Source organism: Thamnophis elegans, chromosome 8, assembly GCF_009769535.1.
Source record: "Thamnophis elegans isolate rThaEle1 chromosome 8, rThaEle1.pri, whole genome shotgun sequence".
NCBI lineage: Eukaryota > Metazoa > Chordata > Lepidosauria > Squamata > Colubridae > Thamnophis > Thamnophis elegans.
The window spans coordinates 70,524,356-70,549,065 of record NC_045548.1 but is presented as its reverse complement, the minus strand read 5'-3'; the positions used below and the strand labels follow the sequence as shown (position 1 = coordinate 70,549,065).

Below are 24,710 nucleotides of genomic sequence, written 5' to 3'. Positions count from 1 at the left end.
TGTCATATTTCCGAGGCATTCATGCACACCAGCCACCTGATTATCAGGTTTCTGGCGCTCTGGCACACAAGTACACCGGCCTTCCAGTTTGGGCACTTTGTTCCTAAAAGGTTCCCCATCACTGCTCTAGGTTGACTCAGCCTTCCATCCTTCCAAGGTGGGTAAAATGAGGAACCAGATTGTTGGGGAAAATAGGCTGACTCTGTAAACCGCTTAGAGAGGGCTGTAAAGCGCCATGAAGCGGTATATAAACCTAAGTGCTATTGCTATTTTCAAAATGTCCAAGAATGCTAAGTTTGGTGGCCAAGATCTATTACCACAACTATGGTGCACTTTTGTATAGCCAAAAAATACCTCCCAACCAGTGGTGGGTTGCTCTTACCGGTATGCTGCTCTTGGTCTGATTGTGCATGCACCGGATGTTCGCTATGCCTGCACGCGCATTCCACCACCCCTGCAACACCCAGCTGCTCGTCTGAGGTTGCACAGGTGCTGCACACTGTGCCTACATGCGCAATTGGCCCGGTTATTTCAAAAACAAGTATGGAATGCGGGCGGATGGGCCAAACGAGCCACCGACACCGGTACGGCGGCTGCTGCTCCTGACTACTATCAGTACAGCCGTACTGGGCCGTACCGGCCAGAACCCACCATTGCCCCCAACCCTTCCCCCAAAACTACTGAGCAACAAAGCCTAAATATGAACCTGCCGAATGATTTCATTCTGTGTTCATTATATCCCCAAATAAACCGACAGCGATAACAACAGCACCATGCTGAGTATGATGTATGTTTTTCCTGATCTTTCTCCTCCTATATTACACCAAACTGCCAAGCGAGTCACAAGATGTTCTGTGAAAATAAATGAAATAAAAATATATTAAAAACGGCTAATTGTGTTTGCAATCAGTCCTGACTCGGGAACCATGACTCATCCCTTGCAAACATGTGTAGTTCAGCGAGAGTTTAATGCTTCCAAGTGCTTCTTTATCTCTCTTTTTAATCTCCCCGCAGAGTCAGCACTTTGTGTTTTAGGGGCTTTCATCGAAATCCAGAAGACAATTTTGTTACATTTCCATTGTTGCTCTAGCCAGCCAGATCTAATTATTTCGAAGCCCAAATGTTGACTTGGTTTTAGAACATAGAATATAGATTAATGGAGATGGAAAGGACCTTAGAGGACTTCTAGTCCAACCCCCCCTGCTCGAGCAGGAGCGTGACCCGTCAAAACCGCAGTCCACTAAAGCGCGCCCGATTAAAGCGCGTACCTGACATCATCAGCAGCGCGACGAAAAAAATTAAAAATAAATTAAATTGAAATTTAAATTAAATTAAAGCAAGCCGATTCACATAAAGGTAAGGGTTAGGTTAAGGGTTAGGGTTAGGGTTAGGGTTAGGTTAAGGGTTAGCGTTAGGTTTAGCGTTAGGTTAAGGGTTAGGTTTAGGGTTAGGGTTAGGGTTAGATTTAGGGTTAGGTTAAGAGTTAGGGTTAGGTTAAGGGTTAGGGTTAGGTTTAGGGTTAGGTTAAGGGTTAGGATTAGGTTTAGGGTTAGGTTAAGGGTTAGGGTTAGGGTTAGGTTTAGGGTTAGGGTTAGGGTTAGGGTTAGGTTTGGGGGGGTTAGGGTAAGGTTTTCGCTTTAATTTTAAATTTACCGCTCACAGCGCGATGTTTTCGTCGCGCTGTGATGACGTCACGTATGCGCTTTCATCGAGCGTGCTTTAGTCTACCGCGGTTTTGTGGTGGAACCGAGCAGGAGACCCTTTACCATTTCAGATAAATGGTTGTCCAGTCCCTTTTTGAAAGCCTCCAGTGATGGAGCATCCACAATTTCTGAAGGCAAGTTGTTCCATGGCTTATTCCTCTCCGTTCTCCTTACTTCTAGTTTGCTTCTCTTCTTGGTTAGTTTCCATCCATTATTTCTCGTGTTGCCTTTTGGTGCTTTGGAAAATAGTTTCACTCCCTTCAAATATTGAAACACTGCTATCATGTCGCCCCTAGTTCCTTTCATTAGGCTAGACCAGGGAGGGCTAGCCTTTTTCAGATCGTGTGCCAAAAGCAGGGGGAGTGCAGGGGGCTCGTGCATGGGTGTGCCCACACCCATAATGCTATGCATATGACCCCCCCGTGCACATACAGGAGCCTGGGGAGGGCATAAACAGCTGCTCCACCCTCCCCAGAGGCACTCTGGAGGGTTCAGGAAGCTTCCCTGAAGCCTCCAGAGGGCAAAATGCGGCCTTACTGGGAACCCGAAGCTTGGGAATGGTGACATCCGGTTTGCCCTTAGGGCTGTTTTTTGCCCTCCGGAGTCTTCAGGGAAGCCTCCTAAAGCCTCCAGAGGGTGAAAAATGGCCCAACGTGCAAACTGGAAATCTGTTCCCGAACTTTCAGTTTGCAGGTTGGGTGGGTTTTTTGCCCTCCGGAGGCTTCAGGGAAGCTTCTGGAGAGCAAAAAATGGTCGAAAAAGAAGGCCAAAGTCAGCTGGCGCACTGGAGCTGACTGGGCAACGCCTCATGTGCCCTAACAAATGACTCCGCATGCCACAGGTTTGCCATCACGGGACTAGACTCACCTAATTCCTGTGCACTGTTCTTCATGTGTTTTAGCTTCCAGCTCCCTGATCACCCTTGTTGATGTTGAGAGCTTTAGGCCTCTTCTCTGCATTCTTTCCAGACTCCCAATATCTTTTTTTTTTAATATTGTGGTGTCCAGAACTGGATGCAGTATTTCAAGTGTGGCCGTACTAAGGCTTTGTAAATTGGTGCTCATCAGGGGTGAAATCCAGCAGGTTCTGACAGGTTCTGGAGAACCGGTAGTGGAACCGGCAATTACGACCTCTGGCTGGCCCCAGAGTGGGGTGGGAATGGGGATTTTGCAGTATCCTTCCCCTGCCACACTCACCAAGCCACGCCCACAGAACCAGTAGCAAAAAATGTTTGAATTTCACCACTGGTGCGAATGCTAATATTCAAATTCTGACAGTAATCCAGAGGTGGATTGCTGCCGGCATTATCGTTGTTTCTTTGTGCATGAGCAGGTGTCTATAAATAGGTTTGCGCATATGCAGAACATTAAAAATACCATGCCGCAGCAACTGGGGAACCGGTTCAGGGGTGTGGCGAGCCTGCCTCCAGAGGTGGGTTCCTACCAGTTCGCACCTATTCGGTAGAACCGGTTCGTCAAATCTACCGAACCGGTTAGAAGAGGTTCCACCAGTGGACCCGGAAAGCAGGCCACACCTACAGAAGAGGCTCCAAAAATTTTTGAAACCCACCACTGGTCCTTGGATATGATTATTCTACACTATCATGCTCATATTTATAAAACTCGGTGCCTCTGTGAAAGGTAAAGATGACTACTGCGTTTGTGGTGCAATCAGAACATTGCGTGTGTTGAAGTTGTTTTAACGCAAACCAAAGATGCCTTTTAAAAAACAAGTTTACATCATATTATTATGCATGCCAGGGCTGTGTGTGAGGTAATTTAAGGTGGTTCTGACAAGTGTCGTCGGCATCTTCATATCCGGTCACATGGGCGGCAAGCCACTCCCATCCGGTCACATGGGAGGCAAGCCACTCCCACAAAGGAGGCCACACCCACAGAGTAGGTTCGAACAATTTTTGAAACCCACCACTGCTCGGCGACCGAGTCACAATTTCCACTACCAGTTCGCCCAAACTGGTGCGAACCAGTAGCAACCCAGTAATGCAAAGAAAGTCGGTATGTTCGTATCTCATTTAGGAAAGGCTTCTTTGTGTCAGGCCATTGATTGTGAATGTTGACTCAACTACTCTGACTGACTAGGGCAGGGTGTTGTAAATAGATTTCCTCCTGAAATTGCATGCTTGGTAGAAAAGGATGATCATCTCAGATAACAGGAATATCTTGTTCTTGGTCGAGGATATACAAAATGACACTCCTCTGCTAGAATTTCCAGACAAACGTGGATTAATGTAGAAGAAGTATTTCTTAAGTGCATTAATCAATTCCACCCTCGGTTTATTCATTGGAGGGTGTTAATGGGATCAATTAAAAAGCATCGATGTATTTGCAAATCCTGAATTATGAGGGATTCTGTTATGTGACTTTATTACAGCACGAAATGATTGGAAATTGCTCCAATTGTGACAGCTAGTTTTCCTTCATGGGAGCGCTACATCTTCCACTTTCTTCAACATCTCAAATGGATACCCATAGTATAGTGTTCTGACCCCCCTCTTCATACACAAAAGCACGCTGAGACAAAGATACTTCAAGGATTAATTAACACACAGACTAGACCTTGGCAGCAATCCAGCACAGACTGACCTTGGAAGCAATCCAACCTGCCAAGATAGCCATGATAGCTTCTCCAACTCTAGTAAATACATTGATTCCTGCGACGAGCTTGTAGAAAGCCATTCCTTTTATAGTCTTGAGAGGAGCCTAAGTACCACCAGCTGAGTCCAATTATCTCCTGTAACTGCGTAACTGTTCTTTACGCCTATTAGCCCTCCGTTGCATCCAGGACCAACTCCCTTGTCTCTTCCCCACTGCTCCAATGCATGATGTCAGGATTACACTCCCTTGTCTTCTCCCCACTGCTCCAAGGCTTGACTTCGGGAGCACGCTCCCTTTGGCTCTCACCGCTGCTCCAGGCCTCAGGTGCCTCCTGGTGGCCAACCAGCATCTCTGCACCCTGCTCAGAGTCAGAACCCTGTCCAGGGTCCTCCACATCTTCCAGAGCCGACTCATAGGGCCCCTCGCTGTCGGAGTCTGGTGGCAGCAGCAACGGCTCCTGCTGGGCCACAACAGTATAGTTTGGGGATTGTACAAAGCGATTTCAGCTCATTGGGCAAAAGACAGATGGTTGATCATCTATGTATCATTTTAGTTAACTAGAGCCTGAATGTGTAGATAATGGAGAATATTAGATAGTCCTCAACTTACAACAGTTCATTTAGTGACTGTTCAAATGGGTCTGAAAAATGTGATTTATGACTGTTTTTCATAGTTACAACCTTCACAGCATTCCCCCCCCCTGATCATGTGATCAAAATTGAGACTATTGGCACCTGGCTCATACCGTATGTAGGATGGCTGCAATGTCCTGGGGTCACGTGATTCTCTTTTGTGACTGTCTGACAAGCAAAATCAATGGGGAATCCAGATTCATTTAAGAGCCATGTTCCTAGCTTTACATCCGCAGTGATTCACTTAACAACTCTGGCAAGAAAAGTCATAAAATGGGGCAAAAACTCACTTAACAAATGTGTTACTTAACAGCAGAAATGTTGGGCTCAATTGGGTTTGTAAGTCCAGGTCTACCTGTGTTTGTACTATCAGGCTGCAGAGAGAAAATATCTGCTGCTAACTCCACATAGGCATCAGGAAGGGCACCCAGCCAGTAAACGCTCCACTCCATTCAGTCATTCCAAAGGCAGGGGTGGGATTCTACCGATTCGGCTTGGTTCGGGTGAACTGGTAGCTCCTAAGGTCAGCTGAGAGTGACCTGGTTTGCTCCGATCTTCAGGTGGGCCCTCCCCCCCATGCCCCCCACCCCCAGGTTATACTCACCTACATTTCCTTGTTTTTTAGCCCAACTGATTGGTGCGGCAGAATAGATTGCCGCATCTCAGCTGTTTTCCTTTGAACTGTGCATGCGCACGCAGCACTCGCCAGGGATATCAGGTACGCGCTCAGCGAACCAGTTGTTAAACTGGTAGGATCCCACTCCTGCCCAAAGGGATTGGGAAATCAGGGGTGGGATTCAGCCAGTTCACACCTATTCGGGAGAACCGGTTGTTAACTTTCCAAGAAGTTCAGAGAACTGGTTGTTGGAAGAAATCTTCTTTTGGTTTTTTTCCACTTTACAGGGCTAATCCTGTAAGGAAGGCAGGAAGGAAGCATTCTGGTGTTTCTAGCCTAATCTTTATTGCCCTGCTTACAGAAACTGCCTCTCCGGTTAACCCTTATTACATTGGAACAGCTAAGATGACGCGCCCATCGACCTGAGCAATGTTGAGCTGGCCACACCCACACGGTCACATGACCACTAAGCCCCGCCTACCCATCTGGTCATTAGGACAGAGAACCGGTTGTTAAATTATTTGAATCCCGCCACTGGGGGAAGGGATTTCAGGTTGTAAAAAGAAAAGAAAAATGTACTAATTTTGAACACAGGCCTCTCGTTTATGATCATTTCCTGTTTCTCCCTGCAGACGGCAGCTCAGGCAGTTTTATTTATGTGCATGAATACTGCTGGGATCTTCATTAGCTACCTGTCGGATCGAGCTCAACGCCAAGCCTTCTTAGAAACCCGAAGATGTGTAGAAGCTCGACTGCGGCTGGAAACAGAAAATCAGCGGCAGGTAAGGTCAGAGGGAACCCCTGGAAAACTTCCCCTGTGTCCTCCCCATTCTGACCTTGGCTTTGCAACAGTGGAAGATTTCTGGCGGCGTTTTTGTTCTTGCAGAGAATTAAGAATACTGAATATTTTCATCCAATCTTCAGGTTTAGGATTAAAGCATCGGTTCTTGGTGAAAAACACTTATTTGAAGCTGAGCTTTTCTCGCCTTAAAATATGTTGCAAGCCTAATAAGAATCTGGGAACAATACATAAATCCCCTAGAATGAAGACAAAAAGGGCTATTAGTGCTGTGAGAAATGACTTTTTAAAAAGGAGGAAACGCTTAAGCACCGAAGAAGAAAATGGGTACTTTTTTCTTGAATATTCTTTTATGAGCTTACCGGTGGCCAAAGTCATTCATTCGGCTGAAAATCTGTAGATAAAAAGGTGTGAGTCATCTTGCTTTGAGCTAAAAGGCGAGATCATCCGTAACTATTTATATTCAAACATTTGGGCAGAGCACAGGAAGTTTAATTTCTCTCCTCCTTCAATGGAATGAGATATATGATAAGCACTGGTCCAGAGGAACAGCAATGTATATACATACATACATACATACATACATACATACATACATACATATATACATACATACATACATACATACCAGAGGTGGGTTCCTACCAGTTCGCACCTATTCGGTAGAACCGGTTCGTCAAATCTACCAAACCGGTTAGAAGAGGTTCCACCAGTGGACCCGGAAAGCAGGCCACACCTACAGAAGAGGTTCCAAAATTTTTTGAAACCCACCACTGGTCCTTGGATATGATTATTCTACACTATCATGCTCCTATTTATGAAACTCAGTGCCTCTGTGAAAGGTAAGAATGACTACTGTGTTTGTGGTGCAATCAGAACATTGCGTGTGTTGAAGTTGTTTTAACGCAAACCAAAGATGCGTATGTACATCATATTCTTATGCATGCCAGTGCTGTGTGTGAGGTAATTTAAGGTGGTTCTGACAAGTGTCGTCGGCATCTTCATATCCGGTCACATGGGTGGCAAGCCACTCCCACAAAGGAGGCCACACCCACAGAGTAGGTTCGAACAATTTTTGAAACCCACCACTGATAGATAGATAGATAGATAGATAGATAGGTAGGTAGGTAGGTAGGTAGGTAGGTAGGTAGGTAGGTAGGTAGGTAGGTAGGTAGGTAGGTAGAGAGAGAGAGAGACAGACAGACAGACAGACAGACAGACAGACAGACAGACATGAATTTATTCTACTCCAGGGCAAAGTTTGGGGGAATAAGAGAATGAATCTTGATTTAAATTCTTTTATCTGTGAAGTGAGTTCTCTCCTCCAAAATTGTGTGTACTTTTTTTTAAGCTACAAGACAAAGGCAATACCAATACAAAACAGCCAGAGACATAGGATGGAAATCTGCTACTATGCATTGATCTTACTCATTAATCTTCCATTCTTCCTACTGAGCATTCCTCTTCAGTAAAACAGTCCTTCTACACTTCGTTAATAGAAATATAGGTTTCTAACTATAACAAGAAATGGGTTCTTTCAAACCTGCATTTATCAACTGAGTTTAGTTTCGGGTGCTGCATTAGGATTCAAACAGACTTTAATTGGGTAATGGAAAGCTGTTATGAAGAGAGGCTGTGGGGACGCAGCACTAAAACTATAATTTAGGGCAGGGGTGGGCTTCAAAAGTTACAGCAATGGGTTTGCTGCCCTGTTGCTGGGTGGGTGTGGCCATGGTGGGTGTGGCCTAGTCAATCTCCTGCACTACGGCGGCGGTGTGTGTGTGTTTTTTCCCCTCCCTGAGCCTCCCGGAAGGCAAAAATTGCTTTCCCCGGTCGCCGGAAGCCCCCTTGGAGGCTGCAAATGGCCTATTTCTGGATTTCCAGAACTTCCAGTAGGCCCGTTTTTCACTCTCCTCAAGTCTCCATGTGGGTCCTGCACTTGCCTTGAATGATGAACTGGCTGCGTGGAGAGTCTTGGGGAGGGGAAGGGTGGGTGGAGCCAGCCAGGGATGGCATTTGGGGGGTTCACCGAACCGGCGGTGAAGGATTGCCTGAACCCCTGATTTAGGATGAGTCTAGTACATTGAAACCCACATACCTGCTCAATAATAATTGGCCTGCAGACCAAACAGTGCTTACGACTAAGTATTAAACTCCCAACAGGAAGAAAACAAAATGGTGGACTTCTCCCATTCAAGACCAGCTGGTCCTCGCGGGCACCAGAGCACTGGAAAATGGCTGGAAAATGGCCTGAAAAATAGGCCTTTTTCTGGACCATTTTCAGGCAATTTTGGGGGCTGTTTTGGCTTAAAAAACGGCCCAAAAAATGGCTTGAAAATGGCCCCCCAAACGGCCAAAAACAGGCAAGCATGCGCTGGCTAGCAGCTCTTTGGGTTTTCAGTGCTCCAGCATGGGCACATGCATGCGGCATGCGTGCTTGTTCTGGTTTGGGCCCTCGGTGCTGAAATGGTTCACCATCCCTGGTCTAGTGTCTTATTTTTCAACCTCAGCCATTTTTGAGATGTGAGGACTTCAACTTCCAGTGGCTGGAACCCAGTGGTGGGTTTCAAAAATTGTTCGAACCTACTCTGTGGGTGTGGCCTCCTTTGTGGGAGTGGCTTGCCGCCCATGTGACCGGATGGGAGTGGCTTGCCGCCCATGTGACCGGATATGAAGATGCCGAAGACACTTGTCAGAACCACCTTAAATTACCTCACACACAGCACCGGCATGCATAAGAATATGATGTAAACTTGTTTTTTAAAAGGCATCTTTGGTTTGCGTTAAAACAACTTCAACACACGCAATGTTCTGATTGCACCACAAACTCAGTCGTCATCCTTACCTTTCACAGAGGCACTGAGTTTTATAAATAGGAGCATGAGAGTGTAGAATAATCATATCCAAGGACCAGTGGTGGGTTTCAAAAATTTTTGGAACCTTTTCTGTAGGTGTGGCCTGCTTTCCAGGTCCACTGGTGGAACCTCTTCTAACCGGTTTGGTAGATTTGACGAACCGGTTCTACCGAATAGGTGCGAACTGGTAGGAACCCACCTCTGCTGGAACCAAATCTGATGGGCCCTCAGAAACAGGAAGGAGGAAGGAAATATGCTGGTATATGATAACCTACGTTTCATCCATTAACTTTTTTTTTTTCCAAGAGGCTGTGGCAGAAGATTTAAATGGATCTTGCAGGAACATGCCTTTCTCTCAAAGGTTCCAAAGATTCCAAATTGTTTCCTGAGCTATTTTGACCTTTTACATTTCTTTTCCCTGCAATTTGATTTGAGTCGGGGTGGTGGTGGATCTAATATCTGAGATTATCTCCTTTTAAACAATGTTCCATTGCACAGTTGTTTTTAGCGAAAAAGGAAAACAATTCAATACATTTCAAAAGAACTGTCCAAGTGCTTCTATTTTAATTCATTCATTCCTTCATCAAATTTATACAGAGGCCAAGCTCACCCGAATCTTCACCAATGAAAGATTCAAATACATAAGTATTTTCCAATATTTATATATACTGGATCAGGAGATATGTTTAAGACTTCAGGTGGAAGTGGGGTTTATTTTTTTTTAATTTTGGGTTGGTTGCAATTTTATTGGTTATTAAATCCAGAGGCTATTAACTCCCCTCCCTATTTTTGTTTGCTGTTTCAGGAGCGGCTGGTTCTCTCTGTGTTACCTCGATTTGTTGTGCTAGAAATGATTAATGACATGAGCAATGTGGAGGACGAACATTTGCAACATCAGTTCCATAAGATCTATATTCACCGTTATGAAAACGTCAGGTGCTTCTCCTTTCTTTTTTTCCCCAGATTAATCTTGTCTTCTTCAGCTGAATGCATGTTCCTCTTTTGGTCAGTTCTTTCCTCATCGGTTTTGAAGGTTAAGAGACATTTCTGAAATGTTGAGTTTCTCTTCCAGGGGCTGGCTGCTACAGGCTTGCCCAGGTTCGGGAGAAACTTTAGCTAATGTTATGGCTGGTTTGCAGAACCTCCAAATGCCACCCCTGGCTGGCCCCGCCCACCCTGCCCCTCCCAAGAGTCTCCATGTGAGACTCTTGATTGATGTGAGGTAAGTGCATGGCCCATGCGGAGGCTCACGGAGGGGAGAAAACAAACCTCCTAGAAGTTCCAGAAGGCCAAAAATGGGCCTGTTTCCTGCCTCCAGAGGATCTTTGGAGCCTGGGCGAAGCAGTTTTTGCCCTCCCAGAGGGTCAAGGAAAGCTCCGGAGCCTGGGAAAGGCAAAAACAGCCCCCTCCCCCCGCCGTGGTATAGGATGCTGACTACACCACGCCATGCCCACCATGGCCACACCCCCTCAGCAACCGGGCAGAGAACCCGTGGCTGAAATTTTTGAAGCCCACGACTGTTCTCTCCTTGTTGTTCTTCTTCCTGTTTGAAAACGGAGATGTCCCTGTCTTAATTCCTCAAAATATCCCAGCCTTCTTTTTCTCGCTTCACTTTGTGGTAGAAATGAGAGGATTTGATTTGATTTTAGCGCTCCAGTTTTCCATTGTAGCCCACTGAGTTTCCCATCCCTAGCTTGCTAACTTCAAAGGATGCATGGACAGAATTGATGAGACTTGCTTCCTTGTAAATACGATTAAGCTTCAGCCTACAATCTTTTCAACAGAGATATCAAAGCATGGATGAGAAAGGAATAACCCTCCCGAATGGAATAGGGCATCCTGAAACCCAATTTAGCTTGGGCTGCTAGCTAACAATGCTGCCAGTTGGAATCACATTTTTAAAAACTCTTCAGTTTAAATAACTACCGTTATTTTTTCAGAGTATAAGACACACCTTTTTCCCTCAAAAAAGAGGCTGAAAATCTGGGTGCATCTCATACACTGAATACAGCAATTTACCCTCCTAAAATCCCGCCCTCTTCACCAAAATGGCCGTGCATAGCCTTTAGGAGGCTTTCAGAGTGCTCCTGGGGGCTGGGGAGGGCAGAAATGACCGAAAAACCTGCCATTTTTTGCTCAATTTAGCCCCCCCCCAGCCCCAGGAACACTCTATAAGCCACCTAAAGGTTATGCATGCCCTTTTTTTGGTTCCACCACAAAATCGCGGAGGACAAAATCGCGCTCGACGAAAGCGCGCATTTGACGTCATCACAGGGCGACGAAAACATCGCGCTGTGATCAAAAAATGTAAAAATAAAGCTAAAACCTTACCCTAACCCCCCCAAACCTAACCCTAAACCTAACCCTAAACCTAACCCTAAATCTAACCCTAAATGTAACCCTAAACCTAACCGTTAACGTAACGCTAAACCTAACGCTAACCCTTAACCTAACCCTAACCCTAAACCTAAACCTAACCCTTACCTTTATGTGAATCGGCTTGCTTTAATTTTAATTTTATTTCAATTTTTAATTTTTTTCGTCGCACTGTGATGACATCACAATCGCGCTTTCGTCGAGTGCGATTTTGTCCTCCGCGCTTTTGACGGGTCACGCTTTTTTTGACAAAAAACCAGACCATTTTTGGGAGGTCTGCAGTGCAAAAACTTTTTTTTAAAATTTGCCTCTTCAAAATATTGATGCATCTTATACTCCAAAAAATATGGTATTCAGGCCTGCATAGTTTATTATACTTGAGAGGAATTCTCCAGTTATCTATACCATCTTATCATAGGCTTAATAAATTGATTCCCCCCCTCTCTCTTTCCCACTCCCTCTCCCTGGTTAGAATTAAGGGCCGTGGGGTTAGGTGGTCATTGGGGGACTGCAGAGACAAATGTTGCCAGCCTAACTACTATAGGTAGTCAGAGGTGGTATTCAGCCGGTTCCGACCAGTTCAAATGAACCGGTAGCAGAGATCCCGCTCTGGCACTATGCCATCCTATTTAGTCATGTTTTTAAGGTCAGGCGCATGTACTGAAGGCACGCACATGAGCAAAGCGCATGTACAGAAGGCTGGGCGCATGCACAGAAGGTTCACACACAAGGCGAGCATCTAAGCGCGGGGCGAACTGGTGGTAAAAATAAATGAAACTCACCGCTGTAGGTAGTCCTTCACTTATGACCACAATTGACCTCAATATTTCTGTTGCTAAGCAATACAGCTGTTAAGTATGCTTTGCCCCATTTTATGACATTTCTTGCCATAGTTGTTAAGTGGAGGACTGCAATTGTTAAGTTAGTAACTCAGTTATTAAGTGAATCTGGCTTCCCCATTGACTATGATTGTCCGAAGGCTGCAAAAGGTGATCACATGACCTTGGGACCAAAAAATTGCATTCATAGCCTTACAGAGGCTTATAGAGTGCTTCTGGGGGCTGGGGGCAAAAAAAACGCCCCGGTTTTGGTCATTTCTGCCCTCCCCAGCCCCCAGTAGCTCTCTGAAAGCCTCCATAAGGGTATGCATGGCCATTTTGGTGAAGGGGGCGGGGCTTCGAGAGGCAAAAAATGCTGTATTCAATGTATAAGACACACCCAGATTTTCAGCCTCTTTTTTGAGGGAAAAAGGTGTGTCTTATACTCCGGGGGGGAAAAACGGTTGTCACTAAAAGTTTGGTTTGGTTTGATGACTTAAGTGCCTCAGATAGAAAGTCCATACTGAGAGTGGTGAGGACAGCTGAGAAGATTATAGGAAGCTTGCTTCCTGTTATTCAGGATACTGCTTATAAATACTATGCGCTTAGAGCTCAAAGCATTGTTAGAGACCTCACACACCCACTTCACAGTCTATTTCTGTTGCTCCCCTCTGGGAGGAGGTTTCTAAGTATTTCTAGCAGGACTACCAGATTCTGTAACAGCTTTGTCCCTTATGCCATCCATCTAGTAAACTTGCAAGATTTGTTTTTCTTGCCATATACATATGTACATCCAACCTAACTATGTTGTTTCTCTGTGTCATATATATGTGTGTGTGGGCTGGTATATGCAAAATGGTTATCCTTTGAGAGCTGAATGCTAATTAATGTACATTTAAAGTGACAATAAAGCTCTATTCTATTCTATTCCTTGTTCTGTTCTGTTCTGTTCTATTCTATTCCATTCCATTCCACTCCACTCCACTCCATTCCATTCCATTCCATTCTATTCTATTCCTTTCCTTTCCATATGACAGGATCAATCAGACATGAATACATCCCTATGTAGCATTGTTCTTTGAGTTGCCCTACTATATCCTTATTAATCTGATTGTTCATCCTCTTTCTGTGTTCAGCATTCTTTTTGCAGATGTGAAAGGATTCACCAATCTCTCTACAACATTATCGGCTCAAGAGCTGGTTCGGATGCTGAATGAACTTTTTGCCAGATTCGATCGCTTAGCACACGTGAGTCCAACTGCTGATGCCTTTTTTTTCTGAACTTTGGTAGAGAAGCACGATGGAAAAAGAGAAATGCATACGCAAAGTGACACTTAAATCAGATTTGCACCTTTTGGTGACTCACAAGAGCAAATGTAAAATTTTGCTTTTAGTTTCCGAGTGCATCTCAGTTTTTCAGTCTAAGGCAGGCGCAACTAACATGTGCTTGGCAGGCTGTACGTAATTGTTGTGCAGTCTTGAAATAGCCCTGATTTTAATCTTACTGAGTTATCCATTCCTTCCATTTCTTTGCCTTGCCAAATGGCCTTTTCCTTCATTTGAAGCAAATGTTTCCTTTCCATCTTATGTTTCTTGAAATTAGATCATGTGAAGTGTTAATACCACTTTATAATGCCTTGGGAAGGCCACACTTGGAATACTGCATCCGGTTTTGGTTGCCACGATGTAAAAAAGATGTGGAGACTCTAGAAAGAGTGCAGAGAAGAGCAACAAAGATGATTAGGGGACTGGAGACTAAAACATATGAAAAACAGTTGCAGGAACTGGTTATGTCTAGTTTAATGAAAAGAAGAATGAGGGGTGACATGATAGCATTAGAGCCGAGGTGGTGCAGTGGTTAAATGCAGCACTGCAGGCTACTTCAGCTGACTGCAGTTCTGCAGTTCGGCTGTTCAAATCTCACCGGCTCAAGGTTGACTCAGCCTTCCCTCCTTCCGAGGTGGGTGAAATGAGGACCCAGACTGTGGGGCTGATATGCTGACTCTGTAAACCGCTTAGAGAGGGCTGAAAGCCCTATGAAGCGGTATATAAGTCTAACTGCTATTGCTATTGCTATTCCAATATCTCAGGGGTTGCCACAAAGAAGAGGGAGTCAAACTATTCTCCAAAGTACCTGAGACAGTGGTGGGATTCAGCCAGTTCGCACCTCTTCGGGAGAACCGGTTGTTAACATTCTGAGCAGTTTGGTGAACTGTTGTTGGAGGAAATCATTAAGGCAGAGAACCGATTGTTAAATTATTTGAATCCCATCACTGACCTGAGGGTAGAACAAGAAGCAATGGGTGGAAACCAATCAAGGAGAGAAGCAACTTAGAACTGAGGAGAAATATCTTGACAGAATAATAAAATCAGTAGAACAACCTGCCTCCAGAAGTTGTGAATGCTCCAACACTGGTTTTTAAAAAGATGTTGGGTGACCATTTGTTTGAAATGGTATAGGGTTTCCTGCCTAGGTAGGGGGTTGGACTAGAAGACCTCCAAGGTACCTTCCAATGCTATTATTCTATTCTATTCTATTCTATTCTATTCTATTCTAGATAATGTTCCTTGAGAAACTGACTCAAACCAGGACAGGTAGCAAGTAGTATTCTCCATTTTTCTTGATGTACCCAAATCTCCTTAGTGGAAAATAAATGCTTCTAATAATGTGGCCTATTTTCATAGTCTTAAACTGAGTTCGATTGGAGAAAAGTCTTTCCTGCAATCAGAACCACTCTGTAAACCAATGTTTCTCAACCTTAGCTACTTTAAGTTGCGTGGAGCATGGTTGGCTGGGGAATTCTGAGAGTTGAAGTGCACACATCTTAAAGTCTTCAAGATTATGAAATACTGCTGTGGACACTAAACAAGATAATTGAATCTGGCAAAGGAGCTACATTTGTTATCAACAAATGGTGCAAGTCACCTCCACATCTGAGAAATGATCAGTAAGAAGACTGTTACTACTCTCATGTTTCCCCGAAAATAAGACAGGATCTTATTTTCTTTTGACCCCTGAAATAAGCCCTTGGACTTATTTTCGGGGAGGTGTTATTATTTTTGAGGTGTAGGAGGCGGTGAACATGGTCACCTCATGGCTGCTACTGTGTTGCAATATTGTTGGGGAGGGCTTATTTTCAGGGGAGGGCTTATTTTAGTGCATGCACTCAAAAGCCCGATTGGGCTTATTATCCGGGGAGGTCTTATTTTGGGGAAAACAGAGTAAAGGATAGAATAAGGAGTCACAACGTTTAAACCCTAGGACTATTAGATCACTGGGTTGCTTGATTGACAGATGAGTTGTCCTCTTCTTCAATTTCTTTGGAGATATGGTATCCAACTTTCTCCATGTTTCTTCAGAGCCAAGTTTCCTAACTGAGATTAATAGCACACTCTTAGCCTCTGCCAAGAATTTGGTATATCGGTCCTGGTTGAAAGACTCTGCACAATTGATAATATGGCATAGGTCATAGGAGAAACAATCCATTATTTCCTAGCCTGTGGGGTAAGAGAGAGATCGAAAGAAAAAAAATATTCCGATTGACTTCTTGGAATAAATAAATGCCGCAGAACTTCATTGACTTTATTCAATGTCAATTTTTCTTGCTTATTTTCTGACGTGTTGTATTTTTCATATGTTTTTCACGCTTGCTTTAAATCATCCCTGGGAATTTTGTCATAGGTTGTAATAAATTGAAGGAGGGGAATCAGATTAAACCAAAACTTACTTAGTCTTTTAATTTGTTCATTATCTCGAAGCTCAAAAGTAGGAGATGAATTCAACTTCCTGTGTAGTTCATCTGGGGTACTTCATCTAGTAGTTGTAGTCTGAATCATCGATGATCAAGTCTGATATTGTTAAAACGCGTTTCTTCATAAATTAGCCTCCTTTGCAACTATTAGAATTCTCTAACACAAAACGCAACACATTTTCTGTTGGAGAATTCCACGGTTTAATTGTACTGTGCTCTGTATAAAAACAAAAAACAAAACCTTCTTTTAATCTGACATCTATCTTCTGGCATTCAGAATTGTTCTTACCAGCAATAATGTACATTAAACATCCATCTCCGAGGATGGCACTCTGCCGGGGGTGGGATCCTACCGGTTTAACAACCGGTTCTCTGAGTGTGCACTTTGCACGCATGCACAGTTTAGAGAAAACTCACCTTCCACATTACTGCTGGCGAGAAAAACAGCTGAGGCACAGCAATCCACTCGGCTGTGCCCATCAGCTGGGCTTTGGGAAAGGAAATATAGGTGAGTATAATGCAGGGGCGGGCGAATGGGCCCACTTAAAAGTTGGAGCAAACCGGTTCGCTCCCAGCTGATAGTCAGAGTAGAATCCTACTCCTGGCACTCTCTCCTTGGTGAGATTTTCAAGCTGAGGTAAGATGTTCTCTTGCACTCCGTAGGTCAAGAGTAAACTTCAGCTAAATAGCCTTCAAGAACCCCTTAAGCGGCAATGATTCATGTTTCATCTTCATTCATTAAGTCATGACATGAGCGAGCTATTACTAATCCATCATGTTCAATGAGTAAATATTCAATGAATGAAAAACATCTCGCTGAGTCATCGAGGAATGCATCTGCTCTTATGAACTAATTTTAGTTGGGCTCAATCTGGCGTGCTGTCCTGTGGTTAGCGACCTACAGCTTTGGTTATCAGAGTTCATACTATTCCTCTCCACTCTTCTGCTCATGTAAGGAGAAGCTGGAAGTACAGAAAAATGTATTGTCAAAAAAAGGGGGGGGGGCTCTCTGCTATGTTTACAGGCTTAGTTGATGATTGGTGGTGTTAATGACGGTGAGATTTAGTCCTCAATTTACAATCACAGTTTGAATAAGAATTTGGGTCACTAAGCGATGCAGTCATTAAACAGGTCATCAGAATAACAGAATAACAGAGTCATCAGAATATTAATAACAGAATAACCCACTCAAAAGGTTCAGTCTTAGGTAGTCGCAGATATTTTTCTCTCTTAGGGTGCAAAAAAAAACAACAACCCTCTGCTGTGAACACTGCATGGGCATCAGGAAGGGTATTCAGCCAGTAAATTCTCAGTTCCATCCAGTTGCCCCAACTCTAATTCAAATTAAGGGATTATGGGGTCATAGAAAGGGAGGGGTTTTTTATATCTGGTGTCCCTTCTAGTTTTCTGTACTTCTGTACTTTACTCAGGGGCAGGCCATCTTTGAGTTTCCTACTCTGAATTTGCTCCTATTATGCTTTGATAGTATTTTATTACTTTACGGCTTAAGCCGTATTCTAGATACATGATGGTGAACCTACGGCACGCGTGCCACAGGTGGTGTGCGGATCCATATCTGAGGGCACAGGAGGCATTGCCCTATGTCAGCTCCAGCGTGCATGCGCCAGCTGATATTTGGCCTTCCAGAGGGCGTGGGGAGGCCGTTTTCACCCTCCCCAGGCTTCAGGAAAGGCTCCGGAGCCTGGAGAGGGCAAAAAACAAACTTACCAGGCACACTGGAAGTTCTGAAAATGAGCCATTTCTGGGGGGGCAGGGCAGGGCCTCCAAGGGGCAGGGGAGGCCGTTTTTGCCCCCTCCATCCTCCAGGAAAGCCTCTGGAGCCTGGGGAGGGCAAAAAAACGGGCCTACCAGAAGTCAGGAAACCTGCTGTTTCTCGCCTTCGGAGGGCCTGGGGGTGAGGCCATTTTTGCCCTCCCCAGACTCTAAGAAAGCCATGTACACGTGCATGTGGGGACAGCGGGGGAGGCGAGCGTGCATGCGCAGGTGGGCCCAACATGGGGGGAGGGCATTTAATTATGGGTGTGGGCATGAGCGTGCGCACGTTTTTGGCACCCAAGGGAAAAAAAGATTTGTCATCCCTGTTCTAGATCAAAATATATGTGTCACAGATTGCAGCTGGTTTGCATACAAGTCACATTTTTTTTTCAGGAAAGATAAAACCAAGAAACGTGAAAACTGGTGGACCCTCAATTAAACGAGAGAAAAGATTTTCTAATATTTTGAGCCACTCTCTGATAGAAATTGACATTTTTTTTTAAAAAAAAAATCATCCCTATATTTATGCTTTCTGTTCCTTCGTGATGTCATTCTTGTGGCCTTTTTTTTCAAGCTGCCATTACTACATATAGTGTGGAGACCATCTGGAGATGCATCAGAGCACAGATGGAAATCTGTCATCTATGTCCTGCTAGGCAGCCAACTTTCCAGGGATTGTAACCTATTCTAGAGCAGACTCATAGACATACACACTTTCATCATCTTTGTTTGGAAGATATCCAATTCATTGCATGGGCTAATCCACTTTTATATTATGATCTAATAGAGGATAAGGAGAATAGAACTGTGACTCAGTGGTTTCTGGGCTTGTCGGCTGGAAAGCCAGCAGCCCAGGTTCAAAACCCGAATGCCACATGATGGAGTGAGCTCTCGTCCCTTGCTGCAGCTCCTACCAATCTAGCAGTTCGAAAGCATGCAAATCAGGAGTGAAATCCATAAGGTTCTGAAGGACTGATAGCGGAAATTTTGAGTAGATCGGAGCAAATGCTACCTCTGGCTGGCCCCCGAGTCAGGTGGGAACAGAGATTTTGCAGTATCCTTCCCCTGGAGTGGGATAGGAATAGAGATTTTGCAGTATCCACCACTGACACAAATGTGAGTAGATAAATAGGTACCATTTCCTAAAATTTCAAGTCTGGTGGCATAGGTTTGCGAATAGAGGAGTGGAGGACTCTTCTCATGAAATATCTCTGGACTCGCTCAATTGTATTAAGGTCCGATATGCAGTGTGGGTTCCAGACAGATGAGCTGTATTAGAGTATTGGTCTAGCAAATGTTTTGTTCTTTTTGAGTTCTGATATGGGTAATCTAGCAAGGGTCTCAGCCCGCGCGCATGCACAGTGCAATTAAAATGGTTCTGTGCATGCACAGAAGCAAAAGACAAGTTGGCGGCGCCTACAGCGCCACCCAGAGCATCGTTTCGGGGCATAGACGGCCTTGGTTGCTGCTGGTTTCAGGGCACCAAACCACTACCAGTTCATCTGAACCGGTCCAAACTGGTAGGAACCCACCACTGGACTCAGCTCTTGAAAGGATTAAGATGCTGTTCTTTGTGGAAAATAGCGCTACTGGTTTCTTTCTGGATACAGAAAGGCATGTCCATCCTTTTCTCCCCTGTATTTGTCCCATCCATCTTCTTTTTGTACAAAGAATTTTAGAGCTGCTTGATAGGTAAGTTCCCCATTGGGAGAGTGAGTGCGTTCAGAGGAGCGTTGTGAGAGTTGTGTTGGAGAACGCACAAACCAGCATACAGAGACACTGCAGTTTAAATAGGCTTTTCCTTTCATGGAAATAGAGGTATCAGAGTCCATCAAACAGTCCAAGTCATACACGGATAAGATAGTCAGTCATCAATGTCTTTCAGTTAAGGGATAATCCAGATAACATAGTCCTTAATCATACAAACAGTCTGGTACTCAAAGTTTGCTAGCAGTTGCAAAACTTACAATAGCTCATGGCACTTTCTAACAGCCAGCTTCCAAAACACTCAGATCAGATCAGCCCAGCATCTAACAAACAGAGAGCTAACAGTGAGCTCCCTCTTATAGCCGATTGAGGAAAACAGCAATCAATCACATTTTACAGTATGCTTTAAAGAAAGGTATAACATTGTTACATGATTTATATATTGCCAACCCAACCATTAGATTATATTCCTAACACTGCTCTTCTTCTTCTTCTTCTTTATCTACAGGAACATCACTGCCTTAGAATTAAGATCCTGGGAGATTGCTACTACTGTGTATCTGGGCTTCCCGAGCCTCGGCAGGATCACGCTCATTGTTGCGTTGAAATGGGACTCAGCATGATCAAAACCATCAGGTAACTTGTGTTTGGTTTTTATTGCTGCCCTCATACTGTGCTCTGATCTGCGGTTTTACAGCTCTTATGTTGGGACTGTAGAATATTTTCTAGGAACTTTATCTTCTCCGCTTCTACCCATTTAAAAAAAAAGAAGAAGAAGAACTAACGCTCATTGCAAAAGACATTTGAGCAGAAACTTGGATTCGGGATTGTGTACTGAATTCCAGAACGGGGTATAGTTTGCAATTCAACTACACCCAGGAGTGGGCTGCCGGGGGGTCCACCGGGGTTCGGGAGAAGTTAAGATTCTGTGCAGTTCGGAGAACCTCCAAATCCCACTCCTGGTTGGCCCTGCCCACCCCGCCCCTCCCAGGAGTCCCCACGGGGCCCGTTTTCTATGCAGGTAAGTGCAGGGCATTTGCGGTGACTCAGGGAGGGTGAAAAATGGGCCTACCGGAAGTTAGGGAAGGCTGGAAACAGGCCCATTTCTGGCCTCCAGAACCTGGGGAGGTCATTTTTGCCCTCCCAGAGGCTTGAGGAAACGTGGTACAGGAGGCCGACTAGGCCACGCCCACCATGGCCATGGCCATCCAGGAACCAGGCAGAGAACCCCTTCCTAAAATTTTTGAAGCCCATCCCTGGCTACACCCAGAAACTATTCTTCGTTACCATTTCTTTCTTTCTCTAAACTGCTTAGAGAGGGCTGTAAAGTGCTGTGAAGCGGTATATAAGCTTAAGTGCCATGTGCTATTTCTTGTTGGAATCAAATTTAGAGCAGGAAGAACATTTTGGTCAAAGTTAGGAATGGAGCAGCCTGAATTGAAATATTCAATCACATAATAGATAGATAGATGATAGGTAGGTAGGTAGGTAGGTAGGTAGGTAGGTAGGTAGGTAGGTAGGTAGATGATAGATAGATAGATAGATAGATAGATAGATAGATAGATGATAGATAGATAGATAGATAGATAGATAGATAGATAGATAGATAGATAGATAGATAGATGATAGGATGGATGGATGGATGGATGGATGGATGGATGGATGGATGGATGGATGGATGATAGGTAGGTAGGTAGGTAGGTAGGTAGGTAGGTAGGTAGGTAGGTAGATAGATAGATAGATAGATAGATAGATAGATAGATGATAGATAGATAGATAGAGATAGATAGATAGATAGATAGATAGATAGATAGATAGATAGATAGATCCATTCATCCATCCATCCATCCATTCATTGATAATGATATAGATCTATCTATCTATCTATCTATCTATCTATCTATCTATCTATCTATCTATCTATCTATCTATCTATCTATCTACACACACACACACACACACACACACACACACACAATTTAAAATGGAAGCAACAACCATTTGCTTCTGCTATAGGAATGTTTTTATTGTTGTTCCTAATGTATGGTTTACCCGATAGTTCTATCTAAATTTAATACTTTTGGCTATCACATCCTTCCTAAGATTTTAGGATATCTAAAGATTCTATTGTAATAAGTATTTTATTCAAAGTAATTGTTCTTTTCTGTTCTGTTCAAGTGCATTCTTCAAGGAATCCAATATCCGTTCTCCTAGCCTGCACTCCTCAAAATAAAAACACCATTTCTGCTTTATGTTGTTCTAGAAACTTGCCATGGCTACAAAGGGAATAAAAAATAGCTTTCCATTATGGGCTATAAAAGACAATGTTCCATAAATTGTCGTTCTATGTATTTATGGCTGATAAAATAAACCCAATTATTTTATTTTTTTTGCAAATTAGATATATTAAAACCGCCCTCCTCCAAGGATAATCTCAATTTAACTAATGAACGTCCCAAGGGCCTAGTATCCCAAATAAATTTCCTAAATAACCTCGTATTGTGGAGAAAATTTGCATTAGGTATTAACATTAGAAGACTTCTAAGGACATCAATCAAGTGAGGGACAATATTCATGTTAATAACATTAACCCCATAGGCATAATGGGATCTTAATGCCTCTATTCATATCCGATTCAACTTTCTAAAAGTTTCAGCATATTTATTTTCACATACCGTATTTATCGGCGTATAACACGCACCGGCGTATAACACGCATCCCCCATTTTAACACAAAAATTTGAGTAAAAATTTTTTTCATTAAAAATAAATGACTTCATTGGTACTACAGGAAAGTTGAACCATTCTAAAAGACTGATAAATAGTAGCTTTTCTTGAACCAAATCGTCATACGTAATCAAATTATGGTTTAATTTAGATAAAATATTCTTAAGCGCTCTTTCTCTAATTTCACACAGCTCGTGACCTGTTTATTTTTTTAAAAAGGGGGGAAATATTGCAAAAAAAGAGTTATTTTTTACATATATATATATATATATATATATATATATATATATATATATATATATATATATACACACACACACACACACACACACACACACACACATTTTATAAATTCCAAACAATCTGCGGCGGAGTAAACAATTTCTTCCCTGTACATTACAGACCATAATTTAGCACAGTGCAGGTGACAGGCAGATGTTTTTAACTTCCTAGTCTAGGGCTGAGAGAGAGTGATTGGTCCAAAATTACCCAATGAGCTTCTGTATCTATGTTGGATTATTAGAGACTGTGCCTCCTCATATCTATATTCTTGTACATGTGATACCACACACATATTCAAAATTAGCCAGTGAATTGATTTTGTTAAAACAGCACACTGAAAATTTAGGATACTTTCTTAGGGAGGACAAGGCATGTGACTGTTCATTATCTTTCAATCATGATCTCATATAATCTATTCTTCTAAGCATTTTTCTTCTTCTTTTAATATCAGGAATAATAATCTTTATTGTTAAAAGCTTCTATTACTGTTTTTGTCACTTGCATTCTTTCCATTTCCTGACGGTGTCAATATTCCTTTTTAGTTTTCCACTCCATCTCCTTTTACTACATTCTAGCCAGTTTTGTGCAGTTCTGCTGCAACAATGTTAACATACCTACCCTCTTTATCAATTTTTCCTCTTTTTGGTATTCCCTTTGTATAGATTGTGAAGAACATTTATTTATTATGCGTGATCGTTAAGAGTTGACACTGATGGGATGACACAGTCACCAATCAATCAATACGTATAAAAATAGATGCGACTTTGAAAAGGGGTCGTATTGAGAATCTACCAAACTCAAAACCAAAAGTAGAGAAATAGGGGCGGAATATGCTACTTTTCTGCGTGCAATAAACAGATTCACACTGGGGTTTGTACATCCTGAGAATCCTGGTTTGGGATGTTTTGTGCAGTTAAGCAGTGGTTTGGGGTTACTTTTTTTCATCCCCAAAGCAAAGCCATTATCAACTTTTAGGAATCCAAAAGCAAAACAAAAAACAAAAAAACCCCAGCCTCTGAGTAGGCACACGGGCTATCGGTGCAGACAAACCAACCACTTACGAAGTTTCCGGATAAGCGGAGTCAACTCGATTGGGGGAGAAGCCGCATTAACATTGCAGCCAGCCATCGCGACCGCTTTCCCAGAGCGGCCCAGGTTCAACCGCCGCGCCGTAGGGAACGCGAATGCGCTCGGAAAAAGCGGGAGGCTATTTTTTCAAGAGGCCGCTGGGAAATGTAGTTCCGTCTGTGACTCCCCGCCCACCCGTTCTGATTATTCTCAGACCAGAGAGTACTATACTGGAGATCGAGTGGTTGGGTAATTCTCGCGAGTTTTGACCCGAGTCTTCCTAGTTGCCTAGAGAACAAGGTTTTCTCCCCTCGCCTTTTGGAAGCGCCGCTTTTCCCGCTTCGGCCTTTTTCAATGAATTCGCCCGGCTTTCAACTTAAGTCTTCTCAATGGCGAAATCTCTGCCACAATTGTTTCAGCGGCCAGCGGGGTCTCTTCTAGGCAAGCCAATGAAACACCTTTTCTGAACCGTCACTAAACCTAAGACTTTGGATCACAATTAACAATATAGAATAACGTGTTATGAAGTTGGTTCTATTTTCGAGACTGACTGGGAATTCTGAGAGTTGTAGTTGCGGCAATCTAGTGCAGTGTTTCTCAACCTTGTCAACTTGAAGATGTCTGGACTTCAACTCCCAGAATTCCCAGAAAACGCGGCGTTTCTTCCTGCAAAGCCCTTCTGGCGTCAAGCGGAACTCTCGGGTTGCCCGAAGGGCTTTGCAGGAAGAAACGCGGCTGGAGGCGCCAGGACGGTCCTGGCTGTGGGGCGCAGACTCGGTAAAAGCTCTCTTTGGTTCCCTCCTCCTCCCCCTCCTTCCACAGTCTGTGTGACGCTGCCGCCAGGCTGAGAGCTGCCGCTGAAACAAGTTTGGGAAGGTCCTTTGCAGGCAGCCAGTTCTAGCTGCCTGCAAAGGACTTCCCCACGTTTGCTTTGAAAGAAACCTCTGCGCGGGGGTTTCTTGCCACCTTAGAGGGAACAGTGGAC

The 24,710-nt window shown here is 43.8% G+C and overlaps 1 protein-coding gene across 1 annotated transcript in view; it reads left to right on the top strand.

The window, feature by feature from the left end:
- The window catches only part of ADCY8 (adenylate cyclase 8), a 149,626-nt gene that overhangs the window by 59,270 nt on the left and 65,646 nt on the right, over positions 1 to 24,710 (top strand). Inside the window, 4 exon segments of the mRNA XM_032222246.1 lie at positions 6,199 to 6,348; positions 10,026 to 10,156; positions 13,551 to 13,662; positions 20,158 to 20,285. Of these exon segments, the coding sequence (XP_032078137.1) occupies positions 6,199 to 6,348; positions 10,026 to 10,156; positions 13,551 to 13,662; positions 20,158 to 20,285 (521 nt within the window).